The 21,135-nt window shown below is 44.8% G+C and overlaps 1 protein-coding gene and 1 long non-coding RNA gene across 2 annotated transcripts in view; one reads left to right on the top strand and one right to left on the bottom strand.

Moving 5' to 3' along the window:
• SLC18A2 (solute carrier family 18 (vesicular monoamine transporter), member 2) overlaps nt 1-20,430 on the top strand; it is a 41,423-nt gene extending 20,993 nt beyond the window's left edge. The window contains exons 10-15 of the mRNA XM_010859277.1: nt 7,966-8,044; nt 8,234-8,285; nt 9,160-9,223; nt 12,024-12,143; nt 12,265-12,398; nt 18,128-20,430. Of these exons, the coding sequence (XP_010857579.1) occupies nt 7,966-8,044; nt 8,234-8,285; nt 9,160-9,223; nt 12,024-12,143; nt 12,265-12,398; nt 18,128-18,232 (554 nt within the window). The 3' untranslated portion in view covers nt 18,233-20,430. The remainder of the gene's footprint in view (nt 1-7,965; nt 8,045-8,233; nt 8,286-9,159; nt 9,224-12,023; nt 12,144-12,264; nt 12,399-18,127) is intronic.
• LOC105002580 lies at nt 12,293-15,155 on the bottom strand. The gene is made up of 3 exons (XR_826991.1): nt 13,528-15,155; nt 13,092-13,145; nt 12,293-12,378 (listed from the first exon to the last, which is right to left on the bottom strand). It is a non-coding gene; the product is annotated as an uncharacterized LOC105002580 (long non-coding RNA).
• Nucleotides 20,431-21,135: the final 705 nt, after the last annotated feature.

The raw sequence follows: 21,135 nt of genomic DNA, 5'->3' as shown, positions 1-21,135 counted from the left end.
TTGACCACACTGTGTGGCATGTGGGATCTTAGTTCCCCAACCAGGGATCAAACCCACGCTCCCTGCCTTGGAAGCGTGGAGCCCTAACCACTTGACCACCAGGGAAGTCCTCCTTCAGAGTTTTGAGGCCACTGCCCTGTTCTTCTGGCAGCCAGGGTCGCTGCTGAGGAGGCCAGTGTCCTCATTCCCCATCTTCTGCAGGAGCTTGAAGGGTCTTCTGTTTGTCTCTAGGTTTTGAGCACCCACGATGGTGATTGACAGGAGTCTTGTTTTCCTCTGCTCTGCTGGGCGTAGCATGGACAGCCTCCTCACTTGGGAAACCCCTTCTTTCAGTTCTGGGAAACCTTTTTATATTATTTCTTTAATACTACCCCCCTTCCATTTTCTCTCTGTTCTTTTCTGGTGCTCTGGTTGGTTGGATGTTGGACCCTACATTTTACGCTTTAATTTCTTATCTTGCCTTTCCTGTTTCCACTAATTTCTTCATCTTCATCCTCTGAACTCTACTGAGCTTTTATAATTGGTGTCATCACGTCATACATTTGAAGAGTCTTTTCATATTTTCTCTGAGTGGTTTTGTGTGTGTGTTAAGGAGTGGTGATGGGGTTGTTGAAAGAATATCCTCTTACTATTTGGTAGGAAGACTCTCTTCACCTCCTGTTTCAGCCTCCCGTGTCATTATCTGGGGTCTTTGAGCCTCTTCAGTTCAGTTTCTCTCAAGAAACTGTCTCCCGCCAGGTGAACCACTGAGGACGGGGCGGGTGAGGGGGTGGTTCACCCTCTTTGTGGTGGACAGCCTCCACTCTCAGCCTTTCGTTCACAGCACCTGCAGCCTGCAGCTCCTGAGCGTCCTGGGCTCTGAGGCACGAAGGTCTCACTGCTTCTGCCCACTCTGTGTGCGGGTGGAAGGTTCCGGAGCTCTCTGCCATGTCCCTCGCTTCTCTCCCTGTGTTTGATCTCCCTCTCACTGCATTTTGCTTTTTCATTTTGTTTCTCCTTGAGCAGACAGGGGAGGGTCTATAGTTTTCTCTTATTCCTTTACTAAAATTTAAGTGGAATTTAGAAAACCCTGTAGATTCAGTCTGCTCTGTTTAACTGGATCTGGCTTCCCAGATGGCTCAGTGGTAAAGAATCTGCCTCTAATGCAGGAGATGCAGGTTCAATCCTTGGGTCAGGACGATCTCCTGGAGAAGGAAATGGCAACCCACTCCAGTGTTCTTGCCAAGAGAATTCTATGGACAGAGAAGCCTTCTGGGCTGCTGTCCAGGGGTGTCACAAAAGAGTCAGAAATGACTCGGCAACTAAATAACATCATTCCTTTTTTAAATTTAAATACTTATTTATTTATTTGGCTGAGCAGGATCTTCAGCTGTGGCGTGCGAACACTTAGTTGCTACATGTGGAATCTGGATCCCTGACCAGGGGTGGAACCTGGGCCCCCTGCATTGGGAGTGTGGCAGCTTGGCCACTGGACCACTAGGGACGTCCCCATCGTTCCTACTAGTGATTTCTTTCTGTTCTGTGTTATGATTAGACCATACATTTCCCACCTGTCCCTAGCTGGACATTTGGTTTCATTCCAGTTTTTGCCATTAGGAACCACACTGCAGTGAAATATCCTTTCCATGTATTCCTACTCAAGTTTGAAAGTACCTATGTCTATAGGGCAAATTCCTAAACTTATTATGTTTTGATATTTGGTGGCCTTGCACTAAAACAGGTGTTTTCAGCCTTTCCCCATTGAGTGTATGTGAGAAAGGGGGGGTCTCATATTGATTTATTTCTGCTTTATGAGTGAAATTGAGCACCTTTTCATATGTTTATTATCCATATCTATTCCCTTTACTGTGAATTTCTGATTAATATCCTTTGCCCATTTTTTTCTATTGTTTCATCCTTTTTAAAAAAGTTGTGTTCTTTGTATGTTCACATATTAATCTTTATCAGATGTTTTGCAAATATGGCCCTTTGTTGTATGTCTTTTGACTTAATAGGTATTCTCAGGGTTTTTTTGTTGTTTTCCTTTTTGTCACTTGGAACATTTAAAAACATAAAAACATAAAAAAACATTTTTTTGCATTTAACTCTTGGTTTTACAGAGAATGCATTTTTCTGTAAAAGAGTGTGACAAGGACCTGGTGTTACTGTTTTCTTTATAGCCAGCCAGCCCTACAGCCAGGCACCCCTGGAGTCCATCTGATATTTCCCATGTCCAACTTGCTGGAAATGACCATTTCGTTCTCGGGTCTGTTTCTGGGTTTCTCTCTTGTGTTCCATTTGTCTGCCTGTATCCCCTTGTCAATACCTTACTATTTAATTACTGTAGCCTGAGAATCCTGCTTAATATCTGAAAGACCAGTTCTTGCACATACACATTTCTTCAAGAATTTATCAATTGTCCTTCCTAGAGGTTTAGTTTCTTTTCACGGTTCTTTCACGTTATGTACTGACATCTTCAGATGGAGACTCTCAGTTCTGAATAAGCCCACATTTTTAGAGCCCCCCAACTTTGTCTGGTAGCTCAGCTGGTAAAGAATCAGCCTGCAATACGGGAGACCTGGGTTTGATCCCTGGGTCAGGAAGATCCCCTGGAGGAGGGCATGGCAACCCACTCCAGTATTCTGGCCTGGAGAATCCCCATGGACAAAGGAGCCTGGCAGGCTGCAGTCCATGGGGTCGCAAAGAGTCAGACACAACTGAGTGACTGAGCACAGCACCGCACAGCACTGCCTTCCTTGGGTGAGCTTGCATGCCCCTTGCAGAGGCATCTTCACAAATGCTGCCCTCTGGTTGAGGCTGGTCCCTCATCTTCCAGACTTATTCCAGTTGGCCTGGCCTGGGGACTAGTCCTTTGGGGGTCTGCACTGAATTTCTGTGTTCTTTCATTAAAAAAAAAACAACAAATCCTTCATTAAAAAGCCCCAAATGGCTAGAAGCTGGGTCGGATGTGGAGAGACTGCTAAAGGGTGTGAGATTTCTTTTGGGGGTGATGAAAGCATTCTGAAATTAAATCTTAATGGTGGTTTCACAGCCCTGTGGATATACTAAAAACCAGTGAACTGTGTACTTTAAAAGGGTATGCAGAATTGTCTGGTCTGTGGATTATGCCACAAAACAAAAACAAAACCAAACCCTCAACAACAAGAGTCATTCAGTGAAGGAAGAAAGATTCTGGGAGCTCAGCTAAGGCCAGTTCTCAGCAGAAATCTCACTCTGAACTTCCTGGCTATGGAGACGGCAGAGGAACTGTGGAGGCTCCCCAGGGTCCTAAGGCGAGCTTAGCGCTTCGCAGGAGGCGTGGACTTCTGTCCTCAAGTTAGTGAATAGCAGTTTTGCAAAGGATGAGACGAGCTTCCGTCTCAGTGCTGATACCAGTGGATGACATCATGGGAGGTGTTTTTCTCGGGCTCTTTCCCTCTGGCCTGTGCTGACTGGGGCCTCCAGGGGTCCTCAGGCAGTGCCCTGTGTGTGTGTGGTGGGGGAGGCGGGTGGCGCGTGGCTGTGAGTGGAGCTACGTGTTGGCTTTGCACGTGCTCCTGGGCAGAGATGCTGCTCCAGTGTTTCTGTTTTCTCCAATTAACTGACTTATCGCCCTAATTGACCATGTCCTGGCCGTACGCAGGGCTCTTCAGCGGCTTCGCCTTCTTCCTCTCCAGACACGTAAACACAGTCAAGTCTTCCACGTCAGTCAGGGACGCAGGCCATCCGGATTAGATAGCGGGCCACAGGCTGCCTAGATTTCATCAGGAGGACCTCTTGCAGGGCTTATCTCTCCGGCCAGATGGTCCCCCAACCCCATACCTTTCCACCAGTGACCTGGCTCCTTCCTTGCCTCAGAGCTAGATTTGTGTTTCCTTCAGAGAATCAGATTTCTGTTCCCATTTGCAGTGTCATCTCCTGTGGGCCCTTGGCACCTTGCCGCCCACCTCTCCCGAGCCCCTTGGGCCCCTCCCAGCCAGGTGAGGAGCCCCCAGGCTGGGCCTGTCCCTGAGGTGTGGACCCAGTGACAGGAGGCCGCACAGCTCTTTCCCAGAGGCCTGGCAGCTCTGCCCCTCTGGTCTAGGGTCTTGTGAGGTGGGGGTTGAAGCCCGCTGTTCTTGGCTCTGGAATATGAACCAGGGCTGGTGGGTGGAGATGATGGGAAGGCTTAGGGCTTGGTGTCAGGGTGCCTGCCCTATCCTAGGAGGTGCCCCTGAAAGGCTGTCTGGAAAGGTAGTCAGTTGCTAGCCATGGTCTCTAAAGCAGAGATGGATGGCCCCCTCTTGGAACACTGGAGAAGTTCCTCCGTGAGGCCCACTGAGGTCTCTCTGAGTTCCGAGAGGCTGGTTCTGTCGATGGTGTAGGTGGTGGAGGTCCCAGAAGGCAGAGGATGCAGAGGCTGTCAGAACATGAATCGGGAGCTTGGAGCCTGAGGTCCAAAGAACACGTGTGGCCCTGTATGCACCTTGGAGAGAGAAGGGGGGCCTCTGGGCTCCCGAACATGCACCCTGTCTGTTTCCCCATGGCGCAGGCTGCTGGACCAGTGGGGGCGCCTTCGAAGGATGGCCTTCAGCTCTGTGAAGTGAACATCCTTGCTCAGGGTCTTTCTTCTAAATGGTCAGCTGATTCTGGGCACCTCCTGTGTGCCTCCATGGAGCAAGGCTGCAGGGAGACAGAAGTGCTCCCCGCCCACAGCAGCTTACCGCAGTGTGGGGAAGGTCAGCGTGCCAGGGTGAATGGTGGGTCAGGTGGGGTGAGTGTGGAGTGACAGGGCACAGGGATCAGGCTGGGAGGGCAGGTGCCAAGGCTCTTGGTGCTCACTTTGCCACGTGATCCTCAAAGCCTCCCTGTGAGGTGTGTGCAGTGGGAGCTGTTGCTGTCTCTGTCTTGAGGTTCAAGTGACCCATTCAAGCCTCAGCTGGTAAATTCCCAGCTGAAATGAACACCTTGCTGCCTGCCTCCTAATTCCATGCTTCTGGCTAGAGAATCATGAAGTTGGTGTTTCCCATCTGAGAGTACAGCTGACCCTTGAACAATGGAGGGGTTAGAAGCACTGACCCTCCACACAGTTGGAAATTCGCTATAATTTATAGTTGCCTTGGTTTCTGTGGTTCCACATGAGTGGATTCACCCAACCATGGGGCGTGTAGAACTGTAGTATTTACTATTGAAAAAAATCTACACGCAAATGGTTCTGAGCAGTTCAAACTCATATTGTTCAAGGGTCAGCTCTGTTTGCCGTCCATGGAAAATAACGTGTGCTGGCTCCTGGGTTATGCCTGTGTGCGCAGCATCCCAGCTGGTTTGCTGGGGAAGACGTAGCTCACCTGGGGAGTCCCCTGAGCTTGTCTGCATCCCTGCTTTGAAGTTTCGGCTTCAGAGATGCTTCCCATGTTTCACCTAGGGAGTCAGAAGTCACCAGCAAGCCATTCTGGCCAGATGCTGTACCAACCACTTTCTCCAACCTCTGCTCAGGTTCTGGGTCAAATTCAGCCTAGAAGTACATTTTGTTTGGCTGGCACAGGTGTTGGCATGAGGTTTATGTTTTTAAAATACAAATTGCCAACGTGAAAAAATTAGACTTCATATAAGAATCTGGAGTTCCAACTTTTCTAGAAAAACCAGATCGTCTCATTTGGGACTTCAGTCCCCCAGGGCAGTCAGTGTCCAGGCAGAATGGCAGCTGTGCCCTTAGGTGGGTCTGGGGCCTCCCCCTGTTTCCCTTTTGTTTCTCTGATGCTGAAGCAGAATGTCAGCGGCTCTTTATCACAGTGCCCGTGCTGTCACTTTTCAGATAGTTTGCGTGCTTTATTCATTAATGCCTCCCTGACGCTCATCCTCAGACAAAGGCCCTCATGATTTCTTACATGACCAGACTAGTTTAGTTCTCTGCTATGCCCCTTCCAGGGTCAGGTTTAAACACCAGCTGCTTTGGGGAGCTTTGCCAGCCACAGACTCTGGTTCCCAGAGCACGGCACTGGTCCCTGAGTGCATCCCCAACTCGGTTCAGATGTCCTCTGATCCTTTGAAGAGACTCTCATGGTGACCAGGACCATGTTGTGGCCATTGTCTTTGCCGCAGCCCAGCACTGAGCTGGGCATGAGCTGCCGGTGATGTTTGCCGTGTCCTGTCACCTCCAGCACTTATGTGGCCACTGTATGTTGCTAAATGTGAAGGAAATGGTTTCCTGGAACGTGAAATGAGATTGCACTTAATTGTTATTTTCCAGATTATCAAATCTAGAATGATTTGGTTTTAGATTTAGCTCCGGTAAGCAATCACTGTTGAAGTCCCTTCTGTTCTGGGAAGCTTGGCCTTTCTGGAGGTTTTTTTTTTAATTAATTTTTATTGGATCATAGTTGCTTTACAATGTTGTTTTAGTTTCTACTGTACAGGAAAGTGCAACCTACTGTATGTTTCCATATATCCCCTTTTTTTTATTTCCTTCACTACTGTGTATCTGAGGCTTTGATGGCTTGTGTTAGTGCCTGTGGGGGAGCAGTGGAAGCCACTGTGTCTTTGGAGAGGTAAGATCACACTTGCTGCTCGTGTGCTGGTGAGCTGCCTGTACAAGGAGGACTCTGGCCCTGGGCCTTTGGAGTGAGTGGGGACCTGCTGAACATTTATGCAGTCAGATGATTGGGAACAAAGCAACATTTACCACTTGTGGGCAAGGCTTAGGAACCAACCTGGTATTTCTGGATTTCAAGGGGAAACACCAAAAGTGTAAAAAGTTTGAAAAGCCATCTTTGGAAATGAGATTGTCCTGTTGTCCTAAGGATGGATTGAGGCCAGATGGAGCTGATGTGGACAAATGCCCTGGCCAGCAAGCGTGGGCTGGCTTGAGTAGGCTTTCCTGTTCAAGGCAGAGAGGTATGTTCAAGGCAACCATTGCCCTTGTCAGCTGTGAACTCAGCTTGGGGCTTGTAAAGTTCCTCTCCTGGGAAAACATGAAACTGTCAGTTACATAGCATTTGGCCACAAAAAACTGACCACATATTTATTTACTTATTTATCTGGCATGGACACATGTCCATAAAGGTAATTGAAAGCAGAATGGGGCTTCTCTAGTGGCTCAGTGGTAGAGAATCCACCTGCCATTTTAGGAGACGCGGGTTTGATCCCTGGTTCGATCCCTGGAGGATCCCACATGCCACGGGACGACTAAGCCCGTGTGCCACTCCTGAGCCTGTGTTCTAGAGCCCAGGAACTGCAACCGCTGAAGCCTGTGGGCCCTAGATCCTGTGGTCCCCAGCAAGAGAGCCACTGCAAGGAAGAGTAGCTCCACTCGCTGCAACTAGGGAAGAGCCTGACCAGCAATGAAGACCCGGCATAGCCAAAAATAAATAAATAAATCTTAAAAAAAAAAAAAGCAGGATGTAGAACCGTAGGTATAATACTAATTTTTTTTCTTTAAAGGCACAAAACTGTGCTTACGCATTTATTTATGTACATAGAACTTGCAAGGGAAAACAACTGTGGGATTATCTGAGCGATGGAACGTGGGAGAATGTTAATGTTTTTTTCCTTTGTGCTCATCTGTGCTCCTGACTTTTGTCAGTGCCTGTGTCTTTGCTCTGCTGTACACATACGAAAGGAGGAACCGGGAGCAGATAACCACCACTGCTCACTGCCTGTGTGGGGTGGCAGCTGGCAGCTCCGCAGCCAGGAGCTGTCACTCTCATCCACCCCAACTCCCCTGGTAAAACCCGCCACCAGGCAGAGGTGGGGGTGAGATGAAGCCCACGATAGAGGGAGGAATCTCATTTCTGGAGTGTGGAGGCGGCTGGCGGCTTCGTGTGGACGGATAAGCTGTGTGGAGTCCAGACTAGCTCCATTAGACACCGGATATTAGCTGCTTGGGTGCAGGTCCCAGGGCTTCATTTCCTCAGCTCTCATCACAAGCGTGGTGCCTCACAATTATTAGTTTTTCTCACACGTGACTGATATCTGTACTGATAAGGTGTCCCTTTCATAAATTTACAGGCGTGGCTTTCTTGCCAGCTAGCGTCTCTTATCTCATTGGAACCAATGTTTTTGGGATCCTCGCACACAAAATGGGGAGGTAAGATGAAATGAAACAACCCAACACTGACTCTGTTACAGTAATGAACTTACTTTAAAAAAATTCCAAGTGTTTCTAGTTTCACTACTGTTAGAAACTTTCACTACTATAAACTGTTATTTCCACTGAAAACCTGGATGGTGGGGGTGGAGAATCATTTCTTAATGGTGCTTTTTTGTTTTTTGACAGATGGCTTTGTGCTCTTCTAGGAATGATAATTGTTGGAATGAGCATTTTATGTGTGAGTAAAAGATGATATTTGGGGGGAAAAAAAAAAAAGATGACGTTTGGCAGGTGGAAATAACCTGTAAATGAAACTTTTGCTTTGGGCAAGAGTCACCAACAAATACGGCAGTTTGAAGTTTGTTGACACTTAGTTTTATTAATCTTCCATTTTCTTCTCATTTTTTATCATATTAAAAACTTCAGACAAGATTCCCCAAAGGGTTTATCTTTATTTTACATCAGTTGGAAATTACTTAGAATGTTTTATTACACTGTTTTTATTTCACCTTGTTCCCCTCTCCCTGTGCATCTGAAACATTACAGTGTCTTGAACACTTCAGGGCAACCAGCCAGAAACAAGATGTTTTTCTAGAATAAAACATCTTCTACCAAAGGCTAATATCTACCCCAAATGAGACCTTCTGGTTCTTTTAAAAAATGGAGTATGGGCGCTTCGCTGGTGGTCCAGAGGCTAAGACTTTGCCCTCCCAGTGCAGTGGGCCTGGGTTTGATCCCTCGTCAGGGAACTAGATCCTACATGTAGCAACTAAGTGTTCGAACGCTGCAGCTGAAGATCCCGCATGCTGCAACTCGGACCCAGTGCAGCCACATAAATAAAAATAACTATTAAAAAAATGGAGTGTAGACTAGGCTGAACTTTCACATATGGAAGTGAACTAGCTTTTCGTGGTGGTCACAAAACCCATTTCAACTCTATTAAAGATTTGGAGGGTCCTCTTCTGCCCAAACCCTGTCTTGCGCCCTCCTCCTAATTCCTTCAGAAGGGAACACACATAACTGGCCAGAGAAAACCTGTCTTTAAGACTTTCTGTGATAATTCAGAATTGAATAGCATGTTCTTTTGGCATAACATGTATTTCCTCTTACAGATTCCTCTTGCAAAAAACATCTACGGACTCATAGCTCCCAACTTTGGAGTTGGTTTTGCAATTGGTAAGCCACCGGAGCCTTGGGCCTAAATTTAAACCTTTGTTTTCCCAGTACCAAGAAAGAGTTCCTCAACTTCCCTGGCAGTCCAGTGGTTAGGACTCTTGTACTTTTACAGCAAGGGCTTGGGTTCAACTCCTGGTTGGGGAACTAAGATCTTGCATGCTGCACTGTGTGGCCAAAATAAACAAACAAACAAAAAAGAAAGAGTTCTTACTTGGGCAGAATTCAGTTCAGTTCAGTCACTCAGTCGTGTCCGACTCTTTGCGACCCCATGAATCACAGCACGCCAGGCCTCCCTGTCCATCACCAACTCCCGGAGTTCACTCAGACTCACGTCCATCAAGTCAGTGATGCCATCCAGCCATCTCATCCTCTGTGGTCCCCTTCTCCTCCTGCCCCCAATCCCTTCCAGCATCAGGGTCTTTTCCAATGAGTCAACTCTTCTCATGAGGTGGCCAAAGTACTGGAGTTTCAGCTTTAGCATCATTCCTTCCAAAGAAATCCCAGGGCTGATCTCCTTCAGAATGGACTGGTTGGATCTCCTTGCAGTCCAAGGGACTCTCAAGAGTCTTCTCCAACACCACAGTTCAAAAGCATCAGTTCTTCGGCGCTCAGCCTTCTTCACAGTCCAACTCTCACATCCATACATGACCACTGGAAAAACCACAGCCTTGACTAGACGGACCTTTGTTGGCAAAGTAATGTCTCTGCTTTTGAATATGCTATCTAGGTTGGTCATCACTTTCCTTCCAGGGAGTAAGCGTCTTTTAATTTCATGGCTGCAGTCACCATCGGCAGTGCTCAATCTAAAATTTCTAGATGCTTGACAGGAGGCTGCGGCAGCTTAGCTCATGTACAGTTTGTAGATTGTCCACAGACACTGGCTTTCATGAACTAGTCATTTATTTCCTGAAAACCAGTATTGCCAAAGCCTGATATTTACAGAAGCAAAACGACACTCCACTGCTGAGCCTGGGCAAACAGGAGAACTGCTTACTCAGAATCCATCTGTTTGGGCTCATATCTATGCACAGACTTTCTCATATGAGGCTGGGGGACAAAGGCTTCACATGTAGTTTTCAATAAGGCCTGGTACAGAAAAGGTAGACTGATGTACTGATGACCAGCTGTGCTGCGGGAATTTTCACAAGCAAAGGGGACAAGTCTTTGGAGCAGTGTGAGGCACAGTTAATAATGTGTTAGGAAAAATCTCGTTCATATTTTAGATAAATAGCACATGCTTGTTTCTCACTTATAATATACAGATTAATCATGAAAAGGTGAATCTGTCGCAGAGTAAAGGCAGAAGTTGGATCTTTGGTACAGTAGAGAGGATGGAGCCTTTGCTGACCCCTTAGACCAGGCTAGGTTATCCCAGCTTATGTGCATACATATACATATACACATACACGTACATATGTGTGTACATACACATAGCTTCTCACAGCGCCTTCATAGCATCACTCACAATCATAATTTATTTTTCAACTCTTGGCTCTGTTCACCCTTATCCCAGCACCTTGCACATTTCAGGTGATCAGCACGTATTAGTTGAATGCAAGAAATTTCCTTTACCCTCCTGCCTCTGTAGGGGTGCAGGTGAGGGATCTGATGTTTGAATGCCCTTCCAGGTGTGTTCACAGCCATCATCTAATTCAGCCAGTCATTATCATCTCCATTTTATCCATGGGGAGAGTGACGTTCAGAGAGATAAGGCATGATGATGCTCAACCACCCAGGAGTTTGGATTTAGAACTCCGAATACGCACGTCCTTTCTTTATGCTTCCTGTTCCCTGACTATTCTAGAGACCAGAGGTTCTAATACAGGTCTTGGCAGTGGTGATGGTTTTTGGTGTTTTAGCCAACTAAAGGAGCAAACCTCTTTTTTTTTTTTTTAAATTTTATTTTATTTTTAAACTTTACAATATTGTATTAGTTTTGCCAAATATCGAAATGAATCCGCCACAGGTATACCCGCGTTCCCCATCCTGAACCCACCTCCCTCCTCCCTCCCCTACCCTCCCTCTGGGTCGTCCCAGTGCACCAGCCCCAAGCATCCAGTACCGTGCATTGAACCTGGACTGGCGACTCGTTTCATACATGATATTATACATGTTTCAATGCTATTCTCCCAAATCTCCCCACCCTCTCCCTCTCCCACAGAGTCCATAAGACTGATCTATACATCGGTGTCTCTTTTGCTGTCTCGTACACAGGGTTATTGCAAACCTCTTTTGATTTTAGTTTCCTGAGTAGGGCCGGGCAGTCCCTCAGACTCTTTCCTGTTCTGGTTCCTTCTGATTCTCTCTATGCTTCCCAACTTTAACTCTCATAATCTAAGAGTGAGGCCAAGCTGTGGGTGGGGAGGAGGCTGGGCGAGGCGTGTAGTGTACCCACTCTTTGAGGGCAGAGGACAATGTGGACCAGAAAATAGTGAATCAGGAAAGCACCCACAGGAAGCAGGCTCAGGGTTCACACAGCCAGTAACCAGCATCCCTCCGGGTCTGCAGAATGGCAGGCAAGCCCCTAGAGGACTGGGTACCATCTACCAGACAGTGGAGGACAAGATGAGGCAAAGCAGGGAACAGGCAAATAGTAGTCTGAGTTCCAGTCCCAGCCTCAGGCACCTTTAGTCTGTCTTCAGTGAAAGGTCTGTTGTAGGGAGTTTGCCTCAAGACTTGGCAGACAGCAGTGAAGAATCTTGGCAGGGTTGTGAGGTTAGGACACAGTCATTGACGTTCAGCCCACTGTTGGTTTCCATCAGTTTTCTGTAGACTGTCTGTGTTCCCTGACTGTCCACAGGCATGGTGGATTCATCAATGATGCCCATCATGGGCTACCTGGTGGACCTGCGGCACGTGTCGGTCTATGGGAGCGTGTACGCCATTGCCGATGTTGCGTTTTGTATGGGATATGCCATAGGTAAGGACGTTGGGTTTCCAAAAGAACTTTTTCTTCTCAGTACACCATTGATAATGCCTACTGAAAATTATTTAAACTTTTGCATCTTTCTGCCTACATCTAATTCTCTGTTTCCTGAAAGGTCCTTCTGCTGGTGGGGCTATCGCAAAGGCAATTGGATTTCCATGGCTCATGACAATTATTGGAATAATTGATATTCTTTTTGCTCCTCTCTGCTTTTTTCTTCGAAGTCCACCTGCCAAGGAAGAAAAAATGGTAAGAAAAATTTTAGGATGCAGTTAAGTGTTTCTTGATCAGTTTAGCATGGTCTTCTGGCTGGTGGCTTAAGGCTTGGTTCTAAAATATATTTCTACTCCTTTTGAACAGAACTCCCCAAATATAAATTGTAAGTTTCTTTTTAGTTTATACCACGTGGAGCAGATACTTCTTTGACTGTATCAAGCATTATGTTTATACATTTGAAGAGTGAAATAATTTTCATACATAGATTAGCTGTCAGTATAGATCTCTGTCAACCAAATACAAACATAGATTTATATTGAAAATTAACAATTAAATTTTCAAAGATTCTTGAAATCTTGAACATAACTGTTTTACCTCCTGTGCTCACTCCTAAGATCAACCGTTTTTGGTCCTGTTTGCTTTTCTGCTAACCCTCACAGTTTTCAGTAGTAGCGTCTTAGTCTTTACTGCATAAGACTCTGGAGATGGTTTTAATGTTGGTAATAGACACTTATGGAAAAACATTGTTTTATGTACCTTTGGGCACATGTGAGCACATCTTTATAACGTTTAAGTTAATAATTTCATGACCAGAATCCTAGCTATAGGCAAGATATAGTACTGAATATAAAGTGTTCCCGTTTTGAACAAATTCAAACTTATCAATTCTAAATTTGAATTTTGAAATGCATCAGTCATTTTACCCTTTCCAAGAAGTGTTCATACCTGGTGCTGCTGCTGCTGACTTTTTTTAAACGTCCGATGCTGGTGGACATTGATCTGGTTAAAAGAAGAGGGCCTTAGATTAAGAGTGAATGAGAGAAACAAGCCTGGGGGAGATGGTATTTTTTTGTTTAGTAATGGATGTGAGGTTCCCTTGCGCTGTGCTCTTGGGAATACGTCAGAAGTTCTCCATGATGTTTGAACTGAAATGGGTTTTAAGGTTTTGGCATTTCTTAATTGCCCCCTTCATGATCTTCCCCAAAGAGCAGGTTTAAAGACAGACACAGACCCTGAAGTTGGGTCGTGTGTAGTCTTTGGTTTGGGCATTTGGGGCATTTATTAAGATGTTCAGTATATTTAAGAAGTGTATCCAGCACTAAGCACTGGTCTTGTGCCCTTTATTATATATGATTTAAGTAGGTATCTTTGAATTACTCACACCCATCTGACTCTTCCTCTTGCTGATGCCTCCCCAGCTCCGAACAACTTTCCCGTCTCTCTCAAGGCACTTCCTGTTTTCCAGCCTGGTCATCTGAGTTCCCTGGCCACGTTTGTCCAACCCCAGCAGAGTTCCTTGGCCTCCCTCAGGGTCAGGAAATTCTCTGTGCAATCACAGAAAATAGTTCTTGTTCTGTAGCCACCATATCAATCTGATTAAGGCTGAATGAAGATTACTCCCAACCCTATTTAACAACAACAACAAAAAATCACCTACAAATGATTCTGTCACCCAGGAAACTGTGCAAGACTCAGGAGGTAGTGCAGGGCCCTGGAGCCGAGCTGTCTCTCTCATAGGAAGACGATTTAGCCTTGACCTCACAGGGTGGTTTGAGGATTCAGTGAAGGAATCCCAGCAGAGTGTGACCCCCATGTCTGCACACAGTAAATGCTCAATAAGTTGTCACTAGTTTCCACATAACCCCACTCTCCTTTCTTGCTCTTACCTAACTCTGATGCACTCTGTCAGCCAGCAGTCCCTCACGTCCCTCCCTCTCTTCTCTCTGTGAGATAAGACTCATAACCCAGCGCTGCCCAGTGGGCTTCCCTTGCTGAGCAGACGTTAGTGGCTACTGTGTTATCCGTTTGTCAGTAACAGCTTCGAGGGCTTATCTGAGGTCTTGGAGGAAGTGGGTGAGGTCAGGGGACCAGTTCCAACTCTGGGGTCCACACTTGATGGGCAGAAGGCCTCTGTGCCTCTTCCCACACTTAAACCAAGGCTTTAGTTCATTTAAAAAGAAAAGCGCTGAAGGAAGTGGAAGAGACAATCCTGAAAGACAAAGTGATAAGAAGAGCCAGGCTTCCAGAAGCTACTTCCACTGTAAAATGTCCCTTAATAAGTGCCTAGCAAGATGAATCATTGAAAACCAGAGAGAATGTGTGTCTCCCTGCCCATAATTGATGCCTGTAATTGAAGGCATCACGTCAGATCCATTTGAGGGGCACGATGGTGACATGGGAAGGTGGCAGCCAACAGCCGCTGCCTACTCACTGTGCAGGCAGGAAGCAGCCGATACCACCGAGTGATGAGAGGGAGCGAGGGCAGGAAGCGGTGCGTGCCAGGGCGGAGAAACGATTGATTACCACCCACTTGAGAAAATCCTATACCGCCAAGTGCCGGCATTCAGGATCAGCAGTTACCAAGTGCAGGGGACAGGAGAGCCAGAAGGTGTACAAGTCTTAGCAAGTAATTCCTTCATTAGGAAGCATTCTGATTAAGTGGTGTGTGGACTTAAGCTCGAAATGGAAAGTTCGAGTGCCATTTTATGGTTCCCAAGTCATCCAATCATGAACCAGTTTGTGAGCACGTGAGTTTTGCTTTCATTTGGTTTATTGGATTTCTGGGATTTTGTTTGTTTGTTTGAAATCAGTGTTATCAATATAGGCAGAGAGAAAAGCCTGGTACTCTAGTCCCTCTGCAGGTATAAGAAACACCAGCTCTGTCATTTGAGGGAACTGCGTTCCACTTATAGGAGATCGATTGTAGCCTCTGGCTCGGAGTAGCCAGTGAGGAAACTGGGTTCTGGAATGGACTTTTATTTTTTCAGGTTAAAATTTTTTTAAAGATAGGGCACATTTCTTAGGTCTCAATGGACATGAGTTTGAGCAAACTCCAGGAGATGGTGAAGGAAGGGAGCCTGGCGTGCTGCAGTCCATAGAGGTGCAAAGAATCATGACTTAGCGACTAAACAATTTAGGTCTTACTCTTCAAGTTTCTAATTGTTGCTCAGACAAGAAAGTAGGCGATTTGAGGACTGTAGCTTGCTTTTACTGGCTAATCCTGATGCAAAACCATCTTTTTTTTTTTTTTTTTAAAGATAATGTGGTAAATAACTCTTTTCGAGCACACAGGAGCCCTGGTATCTTTCAATGTCTTGAAGTCTGGAACTCTTGCATTTTAATGCTTTGATGGTTTCACTGTCCTAGCTTCATATTTATGTTATTTTTACACTTCACTTGGTCCAGCATGTTTTCACTGCTTTGGAAATCCTGACTCTATGGTGTCTGATATGAAACCAGGTATTTGGCAGGACTGGAGCTCAACTCTCAGGAATGGGCTTCGCTCTGGATACAAATGACAATCCCCTGCACCCCCCCCTTTTCTACTTCACTTGAGGGTCAAACACACCTTTCTCCCCACAGCAGTGCACGGAAGACTGCTCTAGTTACCAGGCTGCTCCCCAGGCCCCTCTGTACGCGTCCCTCATGCCCGTGACTTACCCACTTGATGCTGTTCACGCCTCTCTTTCCATGGCACTTTTGGACTATCACATGCCATCTGGCTTAATCTTGTATAACTTAAAAAAAAAAAGATGGCACAATAAATCTTTCAAAAAAGTGTCCAGAAGCCAGTAAGCTAGGTTTTAAAAGTTACAAATCATCTAAGAAAGAAAACTCCTTTACCTGGTACAGGTAGTGTCAGCAAATGCAGTTGGGTTAATTGGTAAGTTCTGAACACTGCCAAATAATTGGTCTGACCGAACGTCTTCCCTTGCAGTGCAGTTTTTAAATTGGGTCCCTGTTACGTGCCCAGTGCTAGGTTCCAGCAGTCCTTAAGTCTATGTAGCGCGTAGTGTGATGGTGGACTAGCCAGGGGAGAGGCCTTTGTGGTAAGGAAGAAGGATGGCCGTCCTTTGCAAGGCTGGCTCTCCGCCTGTGGGCCTGCGGTTGATAAGGCCTCTTGCCTGGCATTCAGGACCCTACAGTCTGGATCTGGTTGGTCTTTCCTGTGATGTGGTCTCACTGTACCTCAATATCAGATCTCAGGGTTGGCAGGAGGGTGGGGGAAAAGGCAGGCTGCTTTATTCCTGCAAGCTTCAAGTCCACTCCTATCTTCTCCATGTGCTTTCCCCAAGCACTTAACTCCCAGTCAGCACTCTGCCCACAAACCCTCTGGAACCGTCACTTGTGTGCAGTGAGGTTCCTAAGTTGCTGGAGAGGACCTGAAAGGCACTGAAACACACATCTGATAGGTGCCCAGTAAGCTGTCGTCAGCCGTGTGACCCTGCTTTGTCCCAGAAGATGCCACACATAAGTCGTGTGGTGTTTCTCACACATGTTGACACGAGTGTCACTAAGGGTAGGAACCTGGGATTCGATGTTTAACCTGCCCCATCGAGTGATCCTTGGGCACGTTTCTTTGAGGATTGTGACTCCAGAGGCAAGACATGGAGCTCTTGATGGCTAAAGCTTTTATGTTACAAGCACACACCCATGTGGCAAGAAGGGTCCTGCTGTCTATCACTTCAGTTACTTACTTTTAAAAAATTGAGCTCTTCATGAGGTTCATGTATCACTTCTCTTGGCAAGAAGCATAATAATAATGAAAAAAAAAAAGACCTAGAGTTGAATTTGCAGCTGACAATTTGAGCTGGCAGCCTAACTTAGAGAGTCACGGAAGTCCTTATCATCACAGGCCACATGGCAGATCATTTTAGAATTTCTTGGGAAATGATAAATGGGTTAAGGGCTGAGTGGAGACACAGAAGTTTATCAAATCTGTGGGACAAGAACTGGGAGGAGCAGCTGACAAGTGCCAAGATAGGTTGCAATAGGCCAACAGAAGATTAATTTAATCCAGATAAATGTTGCCATTTAGATTTTCAAATGCACAAAAAGGCATTGGCGGGATAGCTTACGTGGAGGGAAAATGAAAGACAAGCCTGGTGAGAGAATTCATTTCAGTTGCACCCAATGTCATGCTCTGCACCCCTGGCTGTCCTGTGGGGCGTCACCAGAGCAGATGCTGGCATAGGCTGCTTGGGCTTGATCCACCCCATTTAGCCATACATCTCTTGGTCAAGGTCTTTGACCCCTGTGCCTACACAGAGGGTGATCAAGCTATCACATAGGGCTGTTGTGGAGTAGAGGTGTATTGAAAATGCCTAGCACAGTCTTGGCATGATAAACCCCATCTCTATACTCAAGACTACGTGCTTGGTCCGTATACTTCCAGGAGGAATAATGACTATAGCGCTTATCAACTGAGGATCAATTGACCTTTGAAAGGTTTTTGTTACAATAAGGGAGCACATAGAATTTTTATGTGTATGAGAGAAACATACTTTTTATTAATAAAACACACTTGAGCAAGAAGAGGCCAGCCAGGACTTGGGAAGACATCCTTCCGAGATGTCATATTTAAAGATAAGGGCCCTGTGATGCTTAATCCAGGGAAATCAAAGGGGCCATACCTGTGGCCTTAACTAAGGAGGATCCGCCCACCCTAAGTATAAACTAAACCCAACCTAAATACCCCTTTCTTCATAGCTCACAGGTTCCTCCAAATTGACTTAGGGTCCCTGGCAGATGTAATAGGAACACTGCAGAGACTGCTTCTGCTGCCTCCTCCTGCCTGGAATGTTCACTCTAGAACTCCAGGTCTTCTAGGCCAGGCACCTGGCAGTGGCACCAAATTACTGGTTGGTTAATATCGGGTGGTACTGTAGGAAGTTGTCAAGCTACTAATCCTTCGTCTTAAGCAGTCTCTGCCTTCCTTTGTGAATCAGTGAGTTAATGTATCTGCACCTGCTCTCTCTTAGGCTATCCTCATGGATCACAACTGCCCCATTAAAACAAAAATGTACACGCAGAACAGCAGCCAGTCGCATCCAATAGGTGAGGATGAAGAATCTGAAAGTGACTGAGACCCGCAAAAGTCCTCCAAGTACCTAATTGTATAAAAGTGTTTCCAGTGAAATGACTCATCCAGAACTGTCTTAGTCATACCACTCATCCCTGGTGAAAGTCATACAACCAAAGGTTCTTTCTTTTCCACGGTTATGATCGATTGCCAACGGCCTTATAAAGAAAAAGCAGCTTTTCTAGGGGTTTGTATAAATAGTGTTGAAAACTTTATTTTATGTATTTGATTTTATTAAATATTATACAATATATTTTGACGAAATATAGTGTAAATCTATAAATATTTGAATCCAAATCAAATATAATTTTTTAACTTACATTCACAAACACCTGGGCAAAAAAAAGTCTTATATTTTTTTCTGAATATTGGTAATGAGTGTTTAAAGCACACATTATCTCCGAGACACTTCCAGCAATGAGAAACTAGAAGGAAGTCTGAAAAAGAGAGTCAAGTAAGACAGCATATATTAGGTAGTGACACTGAATGGTATGAACTTGGAATTACAGTTGACCTGGAACAACACAGGGTTTGGGAATGCCAACACCCCACACAGCTGAAAACAATCAGCCCTTCATGTCTCTGACTTCACGTCTGTGGATTCAACCAACCATGGGCCACGTAGGACTGCAGTCTGTTATTTGTCGAAAAAACTCTTCATGTAAGTGGACCCATGCAGTTCAAATCATGTTGTTCGGGGGTCAGTTGTACTATCAATATATTCATGAGGTAAAAGCTAGTTATCTTAGATGCAGAAGAACTTGAGTCAGTCTCTTTCGGATTTAATCCACGAATCTCAGTTGGCATTAGTTTTCTATGTAATCACCTACCTGGAAGCAGATGGTTGTAAATTATATGTTTACATGTCTTGTGGTTGGCAGCAAACATTAAAGCCAGTAAGGGTAAAACAGTGAATGTTCTGAAAGCAGAGAAAAGCACCCAGATATATAGTTATGAACAACTAGAAGCTTTCCCTTTCAGATACATACTTGTCTTACCGGATGACAAAGACTGAGAAAGAAACACCTTATACTATCAGGATTGTTGAAGCATGATGAGATATACCAACATCTAGCTGAAATTTTAGAAAAGAAATGTAAAAAGCTAATAGCTGCTGTGATGTGAAAAAAAAAAAAAATATCCCAGACTATAATTTTCTTTTACCTGGAAGTCAAGTGTTTTCTAGGGATCTGTTTATTTTTTTTTTGATAACTATTATTTTAGATGAAGATGAAGGAGGAATAAAACTGTCTTGAATCATGTTAGGAAAACAGGTAAAAATAATAGGGTGGTCAGGGCACACTCCCTTTCACATGCAGGAAAAACCCCAACATCTAAAGATGTCTGTGTAATACTGTATCACCTAGTGCTGTGTGATGTAGTTTTTCTGAGCATGACAACATTGCTGTGCCTTTTTGATGTAAGTACTGTTAGTGAACATTGTCCGTTTACATCATTTTGTATGATATGAAGATAGCGTGGAATGTCTCAAAAACACTTGTTCATTCTGTAGTTCTGTAATGGTAAACAAAACTACCTAATGTCCGTTTTTTTGTTAAGCTAAAATTGTTTCTGTTAAACTTGGAAAGACTCTACCTTTTACTTCCCTAAGAAAGTAGCTAATACTTCCTTCCATTTTCTTCATGACATTTTTGGTGGGGCTTTGATCTGAAGTCTGGTTTTTTAAGTGCATGTATGTGTTGGAAGCAAACTGGCTTCCTACTCGTGTATTTGCATTGGGCGACTCACACGAGGCCTCTGCTTTGCTGGAGGTGCTTCTATGGCTAAAGTAAAAAAGCAGGATTGTTCTCTACTTCTGTAGGGGAGACCCTTAAAAACCAGTGTGCTGCAAATCAGTTCTCTTGGAGGCTTTGTAGTTCTCCCCACTCCTAATACTATAGAGCTTTTAGAATTTTTGCCTGTAAGGCTTCAGTCTCTTCAAGAATGACTGGCAGCCATGTCTGCTGGTGATCCCTAGAGATCATATAAATGTTTTTCAGATGTGTATTGAGAGCAAAAGGAAAAACTGTATCTGATGAGGAAAAAAACTATAAGGTCTTTCATATAAGTAATATTCTGGGGTTGGCAAAACATGAAAAGAGGGGCTGTTTTTAAATGTGTGTATCAGAACAAAGAACACACAGCTCTCTGAACTGTCTGTTTTGAGCAGAGGTGGTTTTTTTGTTTGTACCCAGCAAAACAGATAAAAAAAACTTAATGAGGTAGCAATGAATACTCAGTTCTTTCTTTTGACTGCTAAGTGTATCCACCTACATTCTGTTTTAGCTAGTTTACCTAATAAATCTTCTGAACACTACTGTGCCTGTTGTTTTCCTTTGTTAACCACATAATATCATCAGAATAAAGTATGTGAGAACATATTAACTGTGGATATTCAATTAAAAACTATTCTTTTTTGCTTGCAGGCGTCAGGTAAAATCTGCTCCAGACTAGTTTGAACCATATTTTCTGGCTTTGCAAAATTTGTTTTAAATTGAAATATGTAACTAGCCACATGGTGTCAATGTGGAACCAACCAGTAAGTTATCCTTGCATCTCTAAAGTTGTACTGTATTCCTGATTGCTGTGAATAACTGTGGTTGATAAAAGTAACTATGATATGCAGCCACTTGACACAGTAGATCCATGGCCATGGAAGTACCATGAAGTCTAGGATGTGCTTGTGTGCATCTTTCAGGGGTGAGAATCCATGGTTTTAAACAGATCTTCAAGTGGATCCATGGCTTAAAAAGGATTAAGGGAAGCTCCCCCAATCCCATTTTTAAAGAAAAGCTATTATCTCTCAGTTTAGAAATAAACTCAATATATTTTAACATTAAAGTGACTTTGAAGTTACTCACTTTTACAGGAACTTAAGACTTTATTATTTTACTATTAGTAAGAGCC

This window comes from Bison bison, unplaced genomic scaffold (assembly GCF_000754665.1).
Source record: "Bison bison bison isolate TAMUID 2011002044 unplaced genomic scaffold, Bison_UMD1.0 scf7180017864456, whole genome shotgun sequence".
NCBI classification, from domain to species: domain Eukaryota; kingdom Metazoa; phylum Chordata; class Mammalia; order Artiodactyla; family Bovidae; genus Bison; species Bison bison.
Note: the sequence above shows the minus strand (reverse complement) of the source record. Positions and strands in the feature narration are given on the sequence as shown.